Below are 17,460 nucleotides of genomic sequence, written 5' to 3'. Positions count from 1 at the left end.
CCCACAATCCTCTTGCCCCACCTGTGGCCCCCAGTCCCACCAGCTTCAACCCACAGCCCTTGCCAACCCCCCAGTGCCCCTCAATCCTGCCCCACAGCCCTGCCAGTGCCCCTCACTCCAGAGTCGCAGCCCCTCCACCCCCACCCCCAGCTCTGGGGTGCTCCTCACTCCCGACCTGCAGCCCCCCCAGCTCTCGGGTGCCCCTCACTCCCGACCCGCAGCCCCCCCAGCTCTGGGATGCCCCCCCACCCACGCCGCCCAGGCTGCGGTCGTATTTAGCAAACAGAGATTTTGAGTCAGTTCCGAGTCACGTGGGGGACCGAGACGGGCGTGGGGGGGGGTTGATGGAGGGAGGGGCAGAGAGCGGCTCTGTCCCCATAGCCCCCCCCCCCCCACGTGGCTGCTTCTGGGGAGGGTCCCGTCGTCGGCGAGGAGCACGGGGCTGAGGTTGCTCCGGGTAACGGAGAGGGGGGAACGGGACCCTCCCCTTGTTATGGGGCGGGGACCAGGTCTTCCCCCCAGGGGAGGGACCAGCAGCATCAGCGACCCACAGCGCGAGGAGCGTCCCGGGGGGGCACGAGGAGGGGGTCTAGGATCTGCTACCCCCCCGCGGGAAACCCCGACACTTACCCAGGGGTGTCCCCGCCCGGCCCCACGGCCTGGGGGTGCGCGACTGGGTGGGTCCCGGCGGGGCTGGGCCGGGAAGGGGAAGTTGTGGGGGGAGCTTGGAGCCAGTCCCGGGACAGCCCAGCTCGGCCTCCTCCGGCTGCCAGGGAGACACGCTGCCCCATAGACGGGAGGGGGGCGGCCCGCGGCCTGGGGGGTCCCTATCGGGGGGAGCTGGTGCCAGTGGTGGGACCCCTAAGATGGGGCTCCGGGGAGACCCTACAATAACAAACGCTCCTGCGCTGTCCTGGGCACCCCACAGCCCCCACAAATGTCCCTCACTCCCGACCCGCAGCTCAGTCCCCGCCTGCCAGAACGGGGGAGAGAACCCAGGAGTCCCGGCTCCCAGCCCCCCCTGCTCTAACCACCAGTCCCCACTCCCCTCCCAGAGCCGGGGAGAGAACCCAGGAGTCCTGGCTCCCAGCNCAGGGAGAGAACCCAGGAGTCCTGGCTCCCAGCCCCCCCTGCTCTGACCCACCAGCCCCCACTCCCCTTCCAGAGCCAGGGGGAGAACCCAGGAGTCCTGACTCCCAGCCCTCCCTGCTCTGACCCACCAGCCCCCACTCCCCTCCCAGAGCCGGGGAGAGAACCCAGGAGTCCTGGCTCCCAGCCCCCCCCTGCTCTAACCCACCAGCCCCCACTCCCCTCCCAGAGCCAGGGGGAGAACCCAGGAGTCCTGGCTCCCAGCCGCCCCAGCTCGGACCCCCCATCCCTGCTGGTGCCCCTCAGTCCCTACCCGCAGCCCCTGTTAGCTCAGCCCGTGGCGGGGGGGCAGTATTTGCCAAGGGGGGGGGCGAGCCCCAGCCAGTCCCAGGCCGCTCCCGGCAGACACGCCCCAGAGCCAGCTGCAGCGAGCAGGGAGCTGAGCAGCCGGACACCTCGCGCTGGGGCAGCCCCAGAGCCGAGAGCAGGGGGGGCCGGAGGGGACCCTCCCAGCCAGAGACCTCCAGGTAAGGGGTGGCTGGGGGCCCAGAGCTGTGGGGGGTGGCCAGGTCGTTGGGGGGGAGGACAGGGTTGGGGGCCACAGCACGAGGTGTAGGGGCACCCCCAGGGAAGAGGGGTGCAGCAGGGGGGCCTTGGCAAAAAGCCCAGGAGGGGGGAGGTCTGGCGGTGCAGGGGGTCTGCAAGGCACAAGATGGGGTGGGTCATGGGGGTCTGTGCCCCACTGATTGGGGGATGCTCTGGGCTCCCAGCCTGGCTGGTATTGGGCCATGGCAGCAGGGGTGGGTGTCAGCTCCCACCCCAGTGACATGGGGGCAGAGTCCCTGTGCCCCCTGTCAGGGCCCTGCCTGACCCCCTGCTCTGCCCCACAGACCCCCGGCAGGATGGAGGCGAGGCTCCTGTGCTGCTTCTCCTGGGCCGGGCGCCGGAAACGCCGCAGGAAAGGGGCCCCCAGCCCCCCAGGTGAGAGCACCCCCCACAGCCTCCTCCCTGCCCCACTTCCCCTCCCTGTCCACCCCTACGTCCTTCCTGCCCCCTGGGATCTACCCCCTATTCCTCTCCATGGGCGCCCCCCACCAGATCTGTCCTGCCCCCTACATCCTCCTCCCTGCTCACCCCCATATCCCCCTCCCTGCCCCCCAGATCTGTCCCATTCCCCAGATCCTGCTCATTCCCCACCCTCCTGCGCCCCCTTTCCCATTCGGGCCCCACTCCCTCCCCTCCCCGGCAGGCAGAGAACCCAGGCGTCCTGCTGGAAGGACAGAGGCCGGGCGTGGGTTCCGATAGTTTAATCTGTGCGTTGCAGGGGGGTGTCGGGGCGGGGCCCCCCTCAGGGGGAGGAGAAGCGCGGCAGCTGGTTGCCCAGGACGACCTGGCGCTCCACGCCCTGCTCCGTGATGGCGGCCAGCCGGATCACCCCACCGCTGGAGCCGTCCCGCTCCATGGCCAGCGCCAGCGCTGCAAGGGGAGAGGAGAGCGCGTCAGGGGGAGGGGGGCAGCCCGGACTCCTGGGTCCCGCCGGGGAGGCCGCCAGCAGCGCAGGGAGCCGGGGGGCAGGACGTTACCATTGGCCGTGAAGCTCAGACACTCCTCCCGACTCATGCCCGGCTTGTAGGAGGCGTCGACGAAGCCGTAGATGTAGGAGCTGCCCGAGCCGCCCACCGAGAAGGGCTGGCGAACCATCATCCCGCCCATGGGCACCGCGAACACCTGGGGCAGAGAGCCAGAGAGCGCGCCCGGCGCTGAGATGCAGCCACCTCTGGGGCGGGGCGGCCAGTTACCCGGGGACCCCTCGCCCAGCGCTGAGATGCAGCCACCTCTGGGGCGGGGCGGCCGGGGACAGAGGGACCCCTCGCCCGGCACTGAGATGCAGCCACCTCTGGGGCAGGACGGGGCAGCTGGGGACCCGGGGACACCCCTGGGGCGGGACAGGGTGGTTGGGGACACCCCTGGGGCGGGGCGGCTGTGTCAGACGCTGCACAGGGACAGGGATTGAAGGCCCCCGTATCTCAGGGACACGCTATGGGGCCAGACTGAAGCAGGTGGAAGGGAAGCACGCGGGGGCACCGGGGCCAGCCCTGACTCCACAGAGCCCCCGGGGGCCGCTCACCTGCCCCCCCTTGCGCCTGTCCCAGCCGGCGACGATGATGCCAGCCATGAGGTCCTCGCGGTAGCGGTAACACATCTCCTTGAAGAGGCTGGCGGCCGTGTGCACCAGGGGCGGCTCGTCCAGCTCGATGCTGCGGGGCAGGAAACGGGTCAGGGGCCTGTCCCGCTGCCCCCGGTCCCAGGGCAGGGAATGGAGCCGGGACAGGGAACGGGGCAGGGGCCTGTCCTGCTCCCCCCGGTCCCAGGGCGGGGAATGGAGCCGGGGCAGGGAACGGGGCAGGAGCCTGTCCTGCTCCCCCCGGTCCCAGGGCAGGGAATGGAGCCAGGGGCAGGGAACGAGTCAGGGGCCTGTCCTGCTCCCCCCAGTCCCAGGGCAGGGAATGGAGCCGGGACAGGGAACGGGGCAGGGGCCTGTCCCGCTGTCCCCGGTCCCAGGGCAGGGAATGGAGCCGGGACAGGGAACGGGGCAGGGGCCTGTCCCGCTGCCCCCGGTCCCAGGGCAGGGAATGGAGCCGGGGCAGGGAACGGGTCAGGGGCCTGTCCTGCTCCCCCCGGTCCCAGGGCAGGGAATGGAGCCAGGGGCCGGGAACGGGTCAGGGGCCTGTTTCGCTCCCCCCGGTCCCAGGGCAGGGAATGGAGCCAGGGGCAGGGAACGAGTCAGGGGCCCGTCCCGCTGCCCCCGGTCCCAGGGCAGGGAATGGAGCCAGGGGCAGGGAACGGGTCAGGGGCCTGTCCTGCTCCCCCCGGTCCCAGGGTGTGCCCGGGCGGACCCCCTCCCCGACCCTTCGCCCCTCTCGGTCCCCCCCATACTCCCCTCCCCGCCCCTCCCCGCCGTGCCCGGGACCCACGCCGACCCTTCCCCCTCAGTGCCTCCCCCCGGACTCCCTCCCTGTCACCCCGTGCCCGGGACCTCCCCTCCCCGACTTCCCCCCTCGTGCCCCCCCGGGACTCCCCTCCCCGCCCTCACCCCCGTTGCCCGGGACCCCTCCTCCCCGACCCTTCCCCTCGTGCCCCCCCCCGGGACTCCCTCCCGCTCCCCCTCCCAGTTGCCCGGGGACCCCTTCCTCTCCCCGACCCTTGCCCTCCTGTCCCTCGGCTCCCCCTCCTCCGACCCTTTTCCCACCCTCTGCCCCCCCGGGACTTCCCTCCGCCCCTCCACCCGTGCCCGGGACTCTCCTTCCCTCCCCACTTCTCCCCTCCCTGCCCGGACCCTCCCCGCGCCCCTCTCCCCCGCTTCCACCCTCGGTGCGCGAGGGCCTGCCCCGTCCCTGTCGGGCCTCCCCCGCCGGCCGCCGGCCCGACCCGGAGCCCGGACACCGCCAGCGCCGCCATCGTCCCCCGGCGCCGCGCGACACTGTCGTAAAACCGGGCCGCCGCGCGAGGGGATGGCGAGGAGGTTTTACGGCACCTCCTTCGCCGTCGCCCCCCCCACCCCACCGCGCTTTACGGCAAGGTGAGACGGCGGTTTCTGTGCGCGAGGGGGGGGGCGGCGACGCTTTACGGCCACCCTCAGGCCTCGCGGGTGGCGGTTTTACGGCAGCAGCCCGCGTCGCGCTTTACGGCGGTGTGGCGGATTCCGCCCTTCCCCGGCCCTTCGCTCCTCTGCGACCCCTTTGGCTTTACGACACACGAGGCGGTATCGCTTTACGGCGGCGCGGCCGCCCGCCCGCTTGCGACGTGCTCCGGCCTTGTTTTACGGCAGCGGGTCCAATTCTCCTTTGCGACGCCCGCAGGGTCAGCTTTACGGCAGAGTGGCCACCGCGCGAGCCCCGCGCACCGTTATCACTCGATCTGACGTCATCGTTCGAATACCTGACGTCACCAGACCATGGCTACGTCACCAAAACGTCTCCGTGTGTCACAGTGACATCACATATCGCGTGTGATGTCACAGGGGCGTCACCAGGGAGCAGGGTGACATCACCCCCTGTGCCTGTTGTGGCCGTGATGTCACTGCCTGCAGCTATGATGTCAGCAGGGCCGCGTGTGACATCATCACATCACGTGTGATGTCACCGCCTGCCTCCCTGGCCCCCTCCACTCTGTGTCCCCCCTCAGCCCTGACCCACGGTCCCTCCCCAGCCCTGCCCTGCCCACACCGTGCCCCCTAGAGAGGAGCTGCCCACAGGGGTCACACGGCTGCACTGAGACCCACCCCGTGCACCCCCGGCAGGGGTCAGGCAGTGGCCTGGAGGGGCTGCCCCACATTTCCGTTGGGGAGGGGAGCGACCCCTGTGGGATCCTCCCACCGAGGAGGCCCAGAGACCAGCCTGGCCAGGCGGCGAAACGCGTCTCGCAACAAAACACTCCGGCGACCACGTCGAGCTTGGGGTGTTTCTTTACTTGGCCCCGTTTCTGGAGCCGCTGGTTCACAACCGCGCCCGACGCCCTGCCGTAGAGGGGCCAGGCCCCTGCCCCATTTCCTGCCCCCTGAGCCAACCAGTCCCTGCCCTGGGGCTGGGTGGGAGCCGGCGCCCCCTAGAGGGGACAGGCCCCTGCCCCATTCCCACCCCCCTGAGCCAGCCAGTCCCTGCCCTGGGGCCAGGTGGGAGCCAGCGCCCCCTAGAGGGGGACAGGGCCCCTGCCCATTCCCCACCCCCCCTGATCCAGCCACGCTCTGCCTGTGCCGGAGGAAGCCAGGCCCCTAGAGGGGACAGGCCCCCTGCCCCATTCCCAGCCCCGCCTTGAGCCAGCCAGTCCCTGCCCTGGGGCCGAGTGGGAGCCGGTGCCCCCCAGAGGGTACAGGCCCCTGCCCCATTCCCTGCCCCCCTGAGCACGCCAGTCCTGCCCTGGGGCCGGTGGGAGCCGGCGCCCCCCGAGGGGACAGGCCCCTCCCCATTCCCCTGCCCCCTGAGCCAGCCACTCCCTGCCCTGGGCCGGGTGGGAGCCGGCGTCCCCTAGAGGGACAGGCCTGCCCCATTCCCAGCCCCCTTGAGCCGCCAGTCCCTGCCCTGGGGCCGAGTGGGAGCCGGTGCCCCTAGAGGGGACAGGCCCCTGCCCCCTATTTCCTGCCCTCCTGAGCCAGCCAGTCCCTGTCCTAAGGCTGAACAGACCCGGCACCCGGTGCCCCCAACTTGTCCTCTCCGGCGCCCCCCGGCGGCCACTCAGGGCAGCTCCAACAGGCCCCGGGTGGCGTACAGCTGCTGAGTGACGTTATACACCCCAGCTATGGTGCCGACGGCCTCCAGCAGCACGGCCTGGCCTCCCGTCTCCCCTTGGCGCAGACGAGCCCGTACAGCCTCCGGCGCGAGGGCAGGGCCAGGAAAGCCAGCCCTGCCGCCTGCTGCACCCACCAGCTGTGTACCGGGCCAGGGCTGCCTCGTAGGCCTCGGCGCACAGCTGGGAGGGGTTCTCTCTGCCCCACTGCGGCCCAGCTTCCCCAGAAACAGCTCCAGCCACTTGAGGGCCCGATGGAGGCGCAGCAGGGTCCGGCTCCCCGAGGGGGGCTGGTCCGGGGGCAGCACCCGGAGCCCACCCAGCCCCGCCGCAGCTCGAAGGGCCACCATGGCCTGCAGGGTGCGGTAGTGAGGGGCGTGGCTGCCCGAGCGGTGCCCCTCAGGATTTCCAATCTTCATCTGCGTCTCCCGGGCCAGGATCCCGAACGCGGCCCCAGAGTGTCTATCAGTCTGCGGGGGAGAGAGAGAGGGGACAGCTGAGCCCTCACCCGGCACCGAGATGCGCCCACCTCTGGGACGGGGCAGCCAGTTAAACAGGACCCCTCGCCCGTGCTGAGGTGCGCCCACCTCTGCGGGCGGGGCAGCCAGTTAAACAGGGACCCCCTCGCCCGGCGCTGAATGTGCTCACCTCTGGGGCGGGGCGGCTGGTTCTCCGGGGACCCCTCACCGGCGCTGAGATGCGCCCACCTCTGGGCGGGGCAGCCAGTTAAAAGGGACCCCTCGCCCGGCGCTGAGATGTGCTACACTCTGGGGCGGGGCGGCTGGTTACCCGGGGACCCCTCACCGGCGCTGAGATGCGCCTCACTCTGGGCGGGGCGGCCGGTTACCCAGGGACCCCTCATCCGGTGCTGAGATGCAGCCACCTCTGGGGCGGGCCGGCCGGTTACCCGGGGACCCTCACCCGGCTCTGAGATGCAGCCACCTCTGGGGCGGGGCGCCAGTGACACCAAGGGTGGACTCACTTGATCAGTTCTTTCCACCGGCCAGATACTCCTGCAGCAAGATTTCTTCCTCTGGAGTCACGCAGGCCTGAAGGCTGCCAGGAGGCGGCTGATCTGGAAGCCTTGGCCCAGGCAGCGGGGGACTCGGGGCGGAGGGGGGGTCCCATGCTTGGGAAGGGGCAGGTGGGAGCCGCTCATCAGGGAGAGATGGGGCGGCTCAGAGGGGACACAGAAGACAGGTTCTCTATGGGGCGGCGGGGGGGTCAGGATCAGGATGTGGGGCAGGTGGAACGGGGGTGTGGGGAGGTTTTGGGTAGGGATGGGGGCAGAAGTCAGGGCTGGGAGGGGGGCGAGATTTGGGGCAGGGTTTGGGGGGAGGCACAGAGGGGGGTCTCACCTTCCCATCCTGTTCAGGGGAACCATCGCCCCTCGTGCCCCCAAGCCAGCCGCAGGGCCACCGCCCCGAATGCAGGCCGAGAGCTGCACCTCTGCTTGTTCCGGGGGTGGGGAAGGACAGAGCTCAGACAACAAGGACAGACGGACAGTTCCTCCCCCCACATTCCCAATGGTCTCCCGGTTTGCACATGCTACAGACATGATGATGCATACGGGGAAGTACTTGCACCGTCCCTGCAGGCCTCCGGCTTTGCACACACTAACAACAGACAGCGTCCAGCCAGTAATCTAGGACAGGGCAGGCTACACGCAAGTGACATGCTAAGAACAGCCGGTACATGCACAGCCCATGCAGCCAGAGCACCCCCCGCTGTCCACAGACGACACAATCCGCCCCTCAACTCTATTCATACAGAGCCGGCATGCAGCGGGGGGGGAGCTGGGGGCCTGGTGGGGGGGTGGCAGTGGGGAGCAGGTCTGTGGGCTGTCCCATCTCACTCGGGGCAGAGGCTGGCGTGGGTGCTAGGCGAGGGTCGCTGTGGGGGGGTTTTCACCCAGTGGGGGAGCGTGAGGGAGCTGTGGGGAGTCCATGGGGCTAGAGGGGGTGTATGGGGCACGTGGGGGGGCTGAGGCCGTGCATGTCGGCTGGGGGGCGTCACTCGTGTGGCCCGGCAGCCGTGGGGAGATGCAGGGGGGTCACTCACGGAGCCGGAGCCCGGAGAGGAAGAGGAGGACGAGGAAGGCCACCGCAGGGAGCAGGACACGCGGCACCGCCGGGGCCCATCCCACACGCCCCGGCCCACAGCCTTGCCTGCCCTGCCTGGCCCAGCTGCTCACTGCAGATAAGGGCCTGTTATCTGGGGCGGGGCTCCCTTCCCCCCACCCTAGAGACCCCACACACACATCCGCCGAAGGGAAATTGCCCCATGTCCTGTTCCCTGGCAAGACACTGCGCTGGGGGCGGGTGGCTGCTCCCCCCACCCCATGGCTCAAACCTCAGGGGACTGGAGGTCAGATGGGGGGGCGGGGAGATGGTCAGGTTAAAAAATTAACAGCGGAAGGGACTTTGCCCCACAGAGTGGAATGGGGGGGAACCTGAGGGCAGAAGAAGGCTGGAGTTTTGGGGGTTCCCAGCCCCCCCTTCTAACCCACCAGCCCGCTCCCCTCCAAGGGCCAGGAAGAGAACCCAGGATCCTGGCTCCAGCACCCCCTGCTCTAACCACAGCCCCCACTCCCCTTCCAGGGCCGGGAGAGAACCAGGAGTCCTGGCTCCCGCCCCCCTGCTCTAACCCACCAGCCCCCACCTCCCTCCCAGCGCCGGGAGAGGACCCCAGGAGTCCCCGTTGCACAGACTCAGCAGCTGTGGGGCAGCAGTGGGGCTGTGGGGGGCTGAGTTCCCCAGAGCACAGAGTCAGTCTCACAGGAGTTGTTTAAGGCTTTTATGACCAATAGCCATGCTCGGTGCGGGGGGGGGGGGTCAGAGATACGGGGGGGGCAGGATTAGCAGGGTCTGAGGGGACCACTGCAGCCGGCATGGGACAGCTGGGGTGGGGGCTGGAGGTTCTGGGCAGGGTCTGTGGGGGACCAGTTCAGGGGTGTTCTGGTCCAGGCAGGGGTCACTGCAGGGGGGGGGCAGCGAGGTGCAGCGAAGGGGGGGCCGGGAAATCTCATTTGAAGCGACGCTCCTTGCCAGCTCTCCTGCCGGGCTCCCGGCAGGGGTGGGGGTGGCCCCGGACACCTGGGTTCCCGCTGCCCCCGCAGCCCACGAGGAGGGAGACCCCGGCCGTAGAGGCAGCTGGCAGCCAGCAACCCCAGGTAGCCGCACCAGGCCATCAGCAGGATCCAGCCCAGGCTCGGGGGCCCCTGTGGGGGAGACGGGACAGTTAGGGGGCCCAGGGGGAAGGTTGGGGTCCTGTACCGTTTGCTTGGAGGGCGGTGGTCTCCGTGGTCCCGTTACGAGAGGGTTGGGCGCGGGATGGGGTCTCTGGCGTGATACCGAGCAGCCTGTGTGTGGGGGGACAGACAAATCGGGGGGTGAGTTGCTGGTGGGGGGGGCGGGGGGAGATTGGGAGTTCGGGGGGTCTCACCATTGGCGGTCCGCCGGCCCCCTTCACCTCGCCGCTGCTTCTGCTGGGTCTGGGTCTCGTGTTCAACCCGGCAGGTCACGCGGGCCCCCTCCAGCCAGGCCTGGGGAGGGAGCGGAAGCAGGCTGGCCACCCAGCCCCATCCCGGCCCTCTGCCGGCGGCGACGCCTTCCCCGGGGCCCGGCTCCTGCCCGTCCACCTGCCAGCGCACCCGGATCGGCTCCGGGGAGAACCCCCAGGCCAGGCACAGGAAGGCCGGGCTGGGCGCCGGAGCCGGGCCCAACAGGGCCACCTGCGGCCGGCGCTTCTCCCTGGGGTCACCTGGAACCGGAGAGGGGAGAGGGTCAGGTCGGGGGGAGAGGAGGCTCGGTTCTAGGTGGGTCCTGGATCTAGATCACATCTAGGTGGGTGCTGGAGCGGTTCAGTCTGTGTTCTAAGCATTTAGGGGCTGGTTTTGTGGGGGGTTCTAGACTGGGTTCTGGGGTGGTCCCGGTGGTCTCCTGGGCTGGCTCTAGATGGGATCCAGTTGGGTTCTGGACCGGTCCTCGACTGGGTCAGAGAAAGGTTCTGGATCTGGTTCTCCGCATGTTCCAGACGTGGTGCCGATTGGCTGCGCATGGCTTCCCACACGTTTCTAGGGCTCTGACCCAGAACGCTTCGCCTCACAATCGAGATCACCGCCCTGCTGGTTCTAGATGTGCCCCAGCAGGTCCCTCTGGAGCCACCCAGAATGGCTCAGCGTGTTATCTAGTTCGATTTGGGGGAGTGTCTAGATCAGCCCTGTGTCTTTTCCTAGGCATAGCCCCAACTAACCCCCCACAACTGATGGGCCAGCTCCAGAACATTTTTGTGGCTCTGATGTGGAAGGATTCTGGACACGTTCTAGAGTGATCCAGGGTGGGTTCTAGATCAGTTTCACGTATTCCCCCAGCACGGTCCCCACTAATCATGTGCCATCTCCAGAACATTTCTGTGGCTCTGATCTGGAAGGGTTCTGGGTACATCCTTAGTTGAGTCATGGTGGGTTCTAGATCGATCCAGTGTGGGTTCTAGATCAGCATTCAAACGGTCCCTGCTAATCAAGTGCCAGCTCCAGAACATTTCCACGGCTCTGATGCAGAAGGGTTCTGGGATGTTCTAGATTGATTTTGGGGTGGGTTCTAGATTGGTTCTCCATCTCTGTCTTCCAGTCGCAGCCCCAGCCATCTCTGGCACCAGCCTGGCACGAGCTGCTCCAGAACCCACTCCAGAACCCGCTCCACAATGCCCCACTGGGTTCTAGCCGTGCTCCAGGCCGGTTCCAGGTCCCCCCCATCCTCGGCGGCTCACCTCCCAGGATGAGGCGGGTGCCCTCTCCGAAGAGGTACTGGTTGGCATACCAGACGGCGCAGAAGTAGGTGCCGGCATCGGCGGGTTTGACGTTGCCGATGGTGAGGCTGAAGGTGTTGCTGTCGCGCTCCAGGCTGGCGATGAAGCGCTCCGAGATGCCGACCCCGTATGCGGGCTTGCTGTCCCCGGCCCGGTGGCTCAGCAGGAAGACGGGGCCCTGATCGGGGGGCTGGTGGTACCAGGACAGGACGTGGGTGGTGATGTCGCTCCCTGACATCTGGCAGTGGAGCCGCGGGATCTTCTCATCCACCACGTGGGATGGAGACGTCTGGGTCAGCCGGGGCGGCCCAGCTAGGGCCCCTGCGGGGAGAGCGGAGAGGGGTGAGGGGGTGGGCTGGGCCCTTGGGGGCATGGAGCTCACATCCACACAGACCCCGACACCGGTGCACACAGCCACACACAAGTGGGGGTTGGGATCCAGGACTCCTGGGTTCTCTCCCTGGCTCTGGGTGGGGTGGGCGGTTGGGAGCCAGGACTCCTGGGTTCTATTCCAGCCCCGGCAGGACTATGGGAAATGCCATGACACCAGTTCTCGTGGCCGGGGATCCGGACTGCAGGTGTTGCTTTTGGGGCCGTTTGCTGTGGCTCTGCCCCGGCGCAGTCCCGGTGGGGGCCCGAGGTGCCGTTCCACGGGGCGCCTGGTCAGGGCTGCTAAGCAAGTTCACTGCGTGGCCACCTAACCCCCACCACCACCACATCGCCCCCCCACGAACCTACATCCACTGAGTCAGCACCTTCGCAAACCCCACTAGAGTCCAGCCAACCGCGGGGGGGAAATTTGGGGGGGGCAAACATCTGGCAGCTCTGGCGCCTCCACAGATCACAGACAGAGGTGGGTAGATATCGCCTCTGTTAGCCAGCATCTGTCCCTGTGTCCCCCTAGCCGTCCGTCCAGCCCCACGTACCCCCCGTCCCCCCATCCATCCATTCATCCATCCCTATGTACCCCTGTCTGTCCGTCCATCCATCCATCCCTGTATCACCTCTAGCCATCCGTCCATCTCTCCCTATGTACCCCCATCTGTCTGTCCATCCATCCAGCCCTATGTTCCCCCATCCATCCATCCATCCATCCATCTGTCCCTATGTACCCCCTGTCTGTCTGTCCATCCATCCATCCCTGTATTGCCTCTAGCCATCCGTCCATCTCTCCCTATGTACCCCCATCTGTCTGTCCATCCATCCAGCCCTATGTTCCCTCATCCATCCATCCATCCATCCATCTGTCCCTATGTACCCCTGTCTGTCTGTCCATCCATCCATCCCTGTATCGCCTCTAGCCATCCGTCCATCTCTCCCTATGTACCCCATCTGTCTGTCCATTCATCCATCTATCCAGACCTATGTCTCCCCATCCATCCATCCGTCCATCCCCATGCACGCCCCATCCATCCATCCCCATAACGCACCCATCCATCTATGGCTCACCATTTCCCTGCTGGGGGGGCCAACTCCATTTCTCCCATTCAGCTGCTCTCCATCCCTGGGCTCCCCGATTCCCCGGATTGGGGCTCCTCACCCCCCAGCCTGCGTGCCCCCCCTGCAGCGGACTCACCCCCGAAATGGAGGACGAGGAGAAAAAGCCCCATTGGAAGCTCCATGGCACCACGGTCCCCGGGTGATTCTGTCTCTGTGATGGCGCTATGGGGCGGGACCCATTTCCTGACTCCCTCGGGGACGGGGTTGGGGGGTGACGTCAGAGGCGGCAGCAGGGTGGACCCATTTCACACGCAGACACCTCCTTCCGGGTGCTTCTGCCGCATCCATCACGCTGGCCTCTGGGCCATGCAGTCCTGGATGGGGCTCCGGGAAGGGGAAACTGAGGCATGGCAAGCTGCTGGAAGTGGCACAGGGTCACTGGGAACAGGACCCAGGCATCCTGCGCCCCAGCCTAGGTGTGTCAGGCTGTTGACAGGCAGATCACAGCTGGGTAGAAGGACGGCACAGACGCACACTCAGACGGCTACACCCCACCGTTCGATTGCTTGCAGCTGCATTGGGGGTGACAGGGTCAGCAAGGCTGTCAGCATGTAAAAGAGACAAAGTCCCTTCACACACATGTGCAAACATGCACACTCGTGCAAGGAGATTAACATGTGCAAGCAGATTCACACACACAGAGCCACCCATCACATGGACCCTCACATGCTCAGACTCCCCCCCTTCAAACTGCCTGGCACCCATCACGCTTGCAAAACAAGACCCAGGTGTGATCAGAGAGACCAAGTCCCCACTCTCCCCCAACAGCCTGGGAGTGTGTAACCCCCGCCCCCAGGACCACAACTCCCCCAGCCCACTGCTGTCTGGGTCTGATCTGGGGAGGGCAGACCAGGGGGCTGGGCTGGGGGAGGGGAGGATACCAGGCTGGCAGGCCCATGGGGGTGATCCGGAGGGGAGCAGGAGTGGAAAGCTGCCTTTCCTCTCTGCAACAGTTAAGCCTCCAGAGAGATCTGGGCCCCGAATATCCCCTCCCTGCACCCACACACCCTGCAGCCCTTTGCCATTGGCTGAGCCCAGTACCGCCGTGTCCCCCCCCGGCTCGCTGGAGAAGGGCCGGGGCCAATGCTAACCCGATCAGCAGCCTCCTTGCCCACGATTTGCCCTTTGGCGTGCGATGGGGGCAGCTCATGGGGTCCCCCGCCAGAGGATTTCACCCAGGCTAGAGCCCAGTGGCTTGTGCTTGGCCGGTGCCTCTCGCCCAGGAAGGGGATGGACGTGGCACTGTGGGGCTCATGGGCTGCCCTGCTACCGGGGTGCCCTGTGCACCATTAAATGGGGGGACAGCCCCGGAGCCCCATCGGCAGGACGAGCAGCTGCTGTTTGGAATAGCGACTGCTCCCGCCTGTTTCCAACCGGCCGAGTGATCCCGGCCCGGTGTGTAGGGGGGGAGCTGCTGATCCGGGAGGGGCCGCTGATGTGGGGGGGGCAGCTGTGTCTTAGCAGCGCTAATGCACCAGTTACCACCTGGCTGCATCTCTGTGGTTTCCTCCTGGCCGGGGTTTGCTGTCTGCTCGGCGGGGACGGGGGGAGCTGGCCGGGGAAGGCACGGGGGGCGGGGAGGGGAAGTGGTTGGTGGCTGGGGCCACAGCACCTCGTTATCAGGAAATGAGCAAGGCTGAATCAACAGAGATAAGGAGGCCGAAATGTCTCTGTCTCCCCCTCCCACCTCTGTTGATGTGTGTCACCCTCCAGGTCCCTCCCCCCACACTGTGCACCCCGACTCCCCACCCCAGGCCCCTCGGCCCTTCAACATCCCCAAGGCAATTCACCCTCCTCCCTCCCTATGGACCCCCCACCCTTATTCACCTCATCCCCCACCTCACCCTCCCCACTTCCCCCTCCCACACCTCAGCCCCCCTCGAGCGGAGATCCCAGCTATTCATCTCTGTTAGCCACTCGGGGCTCGTCTCTGGGCACCTGGTTCACGTGGGTTTAACCCCCATCTCTCAACCGGCAATCGCCCCATCTCACCCCCCCAGGAGTGTAACAACGGTCAGTGCAGCTCATATCAGATCCCATCTCCCAATCAGAGCTACAGGCTTGTCCAGAACCACTGAGGCAGAGGGCTGTGGCTCGGGAGTGAGGGGCACCGGCAGAGCTGTGGGGGGCAGGGCTAGGCTAGCAGGGGCTGTGGGTCGGGAGTGAGGGGCACCGGCAGGGCTGGTGGGGGCAGGGCTGGTGGGGGCAGGCGCTGCGGGTCGGGAGTGAGGGGCACCGGCAGGGCTGTGGGGGGCAGGGCTGGGCTAGCAGGGGCTGCGGGGAGTGAGGCGGACCGGCAGGCGAGCTAGCAGGGGCTGCGGCCGGGAGTGAGAGGCACCAACGACAACACGACTAAAACGCAGGCTTGGGGGCAGGGCTGGGCTAGCAGGTGCTGCGATCGGGAGTGAGCGGCCACCCCAGCAGTGGGACGCCGTCCGAGTGCAAAGGGGCAGGCCAGGCTGCCTGGGGCACGGTGACCCCGCGCAGAGATGAAGGTCCTGTGTGCTGGCAGGCGGCCCCCGCCGAATGGACAAGCCGGGATAAAGCACTTTTCCCATGATGGGGCATCAACCCCAGAGCCCATCCGTCCGGAAGGGCCACAGACGCCTGATGCGAGTCTGCGGAAGCCCTGCGTTGCCTGCTGTGCGCCGAGGGCCGTAGCAGGGGCCGAGGGCACCAACGTGGTGCCCGCCGCTCCGCCGGGCGCCTTTACAACCAGGTCATCGTTTGTGCCAAACAGGCCCGCACGTGGTCCGCCGGCACTTACCTTAAGTTCGGTAGACTATGTGTGGGGGTGGGCAATGGAATATGGAACTATGTGGGCCCGCTGAAATTGCCCGAAGGCAGCGATCCAATGGCTATCAATTTGAAGTCGCAGCTTCCCCTCCCCCTTATGACCCCCTTTAATCCTCCCCGCTGACCCGTATCCCCTGCCCCCCACCAGCCCCATAGCCTCCTTCCCCTCACTCCCCATTATCTCCCTGCCCCCCATTCCCCTTTTCCCCTGCCCCCACAGCCCCCTTCCCCCGCGTGGTCACGCGCGCCTACCACCACACAGTCACCATATCTCCCCTCCCCTTCTCCTCCTCCCATCCACCAACCCCCTCTCCCTGCCCCCTCTCTGACCCTCACCCCCCATCTCACCCCATCTCTGCCCCCCGCTCCCAGGGCAACGTGCCAGGGGAGGACAACACGGGGCTGAATGGGATCCGTCTGCATTGTTCTGACGGCACCACCATCCAGTCCAGCATGGGAGCGTGAGTACCGGACACCTGGGTCCCTCACAGCAGCCATGGGCCCACCCCACCTTGTGTCAGCCCCCAAGGGCTAGACCCTTTCTGAGCCCCCACGCAAGGACTCCCCCATCTGGAGAGGGAGGGATGCATAGACAGATCGGGATGTGGGGATGGACATGGGGTGAGGAAGGGATAGGTGGATGTGGGAGGGGTGTATAGATGGATGGGGGTGTGGGGACGGACATGGTGGGAGGAAGGAGTGGGTGGATGGGGGTGGGATGTATAGACAGATGGGGTGTGAGGGGGTAGAGGGTTTGGTGGGTAGTGGGGGTGGGTGGATGGAGGGATGGAGGGTTAGTTGGGTAGAGCAGTGGAAAGGTGGGTGGAGGGACAGATGAACAGACAGGTGGGTAGGTGGGTGGATAGATGGATGGACAGGTGGAGGGATAGATGGACGGACGGGTGGAGGGATGGGTGGATGGACGGCTGGGTGGATAGAGGGATGGATGGATGGGTGGGTGGGTGGGTAGATGGATGGACGGGTGGAGGGTGGATGGACAGGTGGGTACATGGGTGGAGGGATGGATGGACAGGTGGTTGGATAGAGGGATGGACGGGTGGAGGGATGGATAGACGGGTGGAAGGACAGATGGACGGGTGGGTAGGTGGGTGAGTGGATACATGGACGGATGGGTGGGTAGATGGGTGGATGGGTGGAGGGATGGACGGACGGGTGGGTAGGTGGGTGGATAGATGGACGGAAGGGTGGAGGAATGGATGGACAGGTGGAAGGAGAGATGGACAGGTGGGTGGGTAGGTGGGTGAGTGGATGGGTGGACGTGTGGGTGGGTGGAGAGGCGGATGGACGGGTGGGTAGATGGGTGGAGGGAGGGATGGACGGATGGGTGGAGGGATGGACAGACAGACTAGTGGATGGGTGGAGGGGTGGATGGACGGGTGGAAGGACAGATGGACGGGTGGGTAGGTGGGTGGAGGGACAGGGGTGGGTGGGTGAATAGATGGATGGACGGGTGGGTGGATGGATGGATAGAGAGGTGGCTAGGTGGGTGGGTAGATGGAAGGACGGGTGGGTGGAGGGAGGGATAGACAGACAGGTAGGCAAGTGGGTGGATGGGTCGGTAGGTGGGTGGATAGATGGGTGGATGAGTGGAGGGATGGATGGAAGGGTGGATGGAGAGATGGGTGGAGGAATGGATGGACAGGTGGAAGGACAGATGGACAGGTGAGTGGGTAGGTGGGTGAGTGGATGGCTGGAAGGATGGGTGGACGGGTGGGTGGGTGGAGAGACGGATGGACGGGTGGGTAGATGGGTGGAGGGAGGGATGGATGGATGGGTGGAGGGACGGACAGACAGACTGGTGGATGGGTGGAGGGATGGACAGACAGGTGGGTGGATGAATGGATGGACAGGTGGCTGGATGAGTGGAGAGATAAATGGACAGAGATGAACAGATGGGTGGAGGGACAGATGGACGGGTGGGTGGGGTGGGGGAGGGATGGACGGACAGGGGGGTAGGTGGGG

At 66.7% G+C, this 17,460-nt stretch overlaps 3 protein-coding genes across 3 annotated transcripts in view; 1 reads left to right on the top strand and 2 right to left on the bottom strand.

The window, feature by feature from the left end:
• Positions 1-2,381: 2,381 nt before the first annotated feature.
• Positions 2,382-4,548, bottom strand: PSMB6 (proteasome 20S subunit beta 6). Its single transcript, XM_075070619.1, has 4 exons — positions 4,519-4,548; positions 3,218-3,382; positions 2,673-2,817; positions 2,382-2,565 (listed from the first exon to the last, which is right to left on the bottom strand). Exons 1-4 carry the CDS (start codon positions 4,546-4,548, stop codon positions 2,438-2,440), a joined length of 468 nt encoding a protein of 155 aa, XP_074926720.1. The 3' UTR covers positions 2,382-2,437.
• A 1,673-nt stretch (positions 4,549-6,221) lies between these two features.
• On the bottom strand, positions 6,222-12,138 carry GLTPD2 (glycolipid transfer protein domain containing 2). Its single transcript, XM_075070618.1, is given in 13 exon segments — positions 6,222-6,412; positions 6,415-6,519; positions 6,522-6,575; positions 6,578-6,842; positions 7,351-7,373; positions 7,376-7,420; positions 7,423-7,549; positions 7,731-7,789; positions 7,792-7,824; positions 8,434-8,565; positions 9,817-10,134; positions 11,143-11,502; positions 12,108-12,138. Coding segments are annotated over 13 exon segments (1,644 nt in total). The 3' UTR covers positions 6,222-6,320.
• Positions 12,139-15,170: 3,032 nt separating this feature from the next.
• LOC142047483 (vitelline membrane outer layer protein 1-like) overlaps positions 15,171-17,460 on the top strand; it is a 5,196-nt gene continuing 2,906 nt past the window's right edge. Inside the window, exons 1-2 of the mRNA XM_075070617.1 lie at positions 15,171-15,458; positions 15,850-15,938. Of these exons, the coding sequence (XP_074926718.1) occupies positions 15,171-15,458; positions 15,850-15,938 (377 nt within the window). The remainder of the gene's footprint in view (positions 15,459-15,849; positions 15,939-17,460) is intronic.

The sequence above is a fragment of the Chelonoidis abingdonii genome, chromosome 11 (assembly GCF_003597395.2).
Source record: "Chelonoidis abingdonii isolate Lonesome George chromosome 11, CheloAbing_2.0, whole genome shotgun sequence".
Lineage (NCBI taxonomy): Eukaryota > Metazoa > Chordata > Testudines > Testudinidae > Chelonoidis > Chelonoidis abingdonii.
This window is presented reverse-complemented; position numbering and strand designations above follow the sequence as displayed.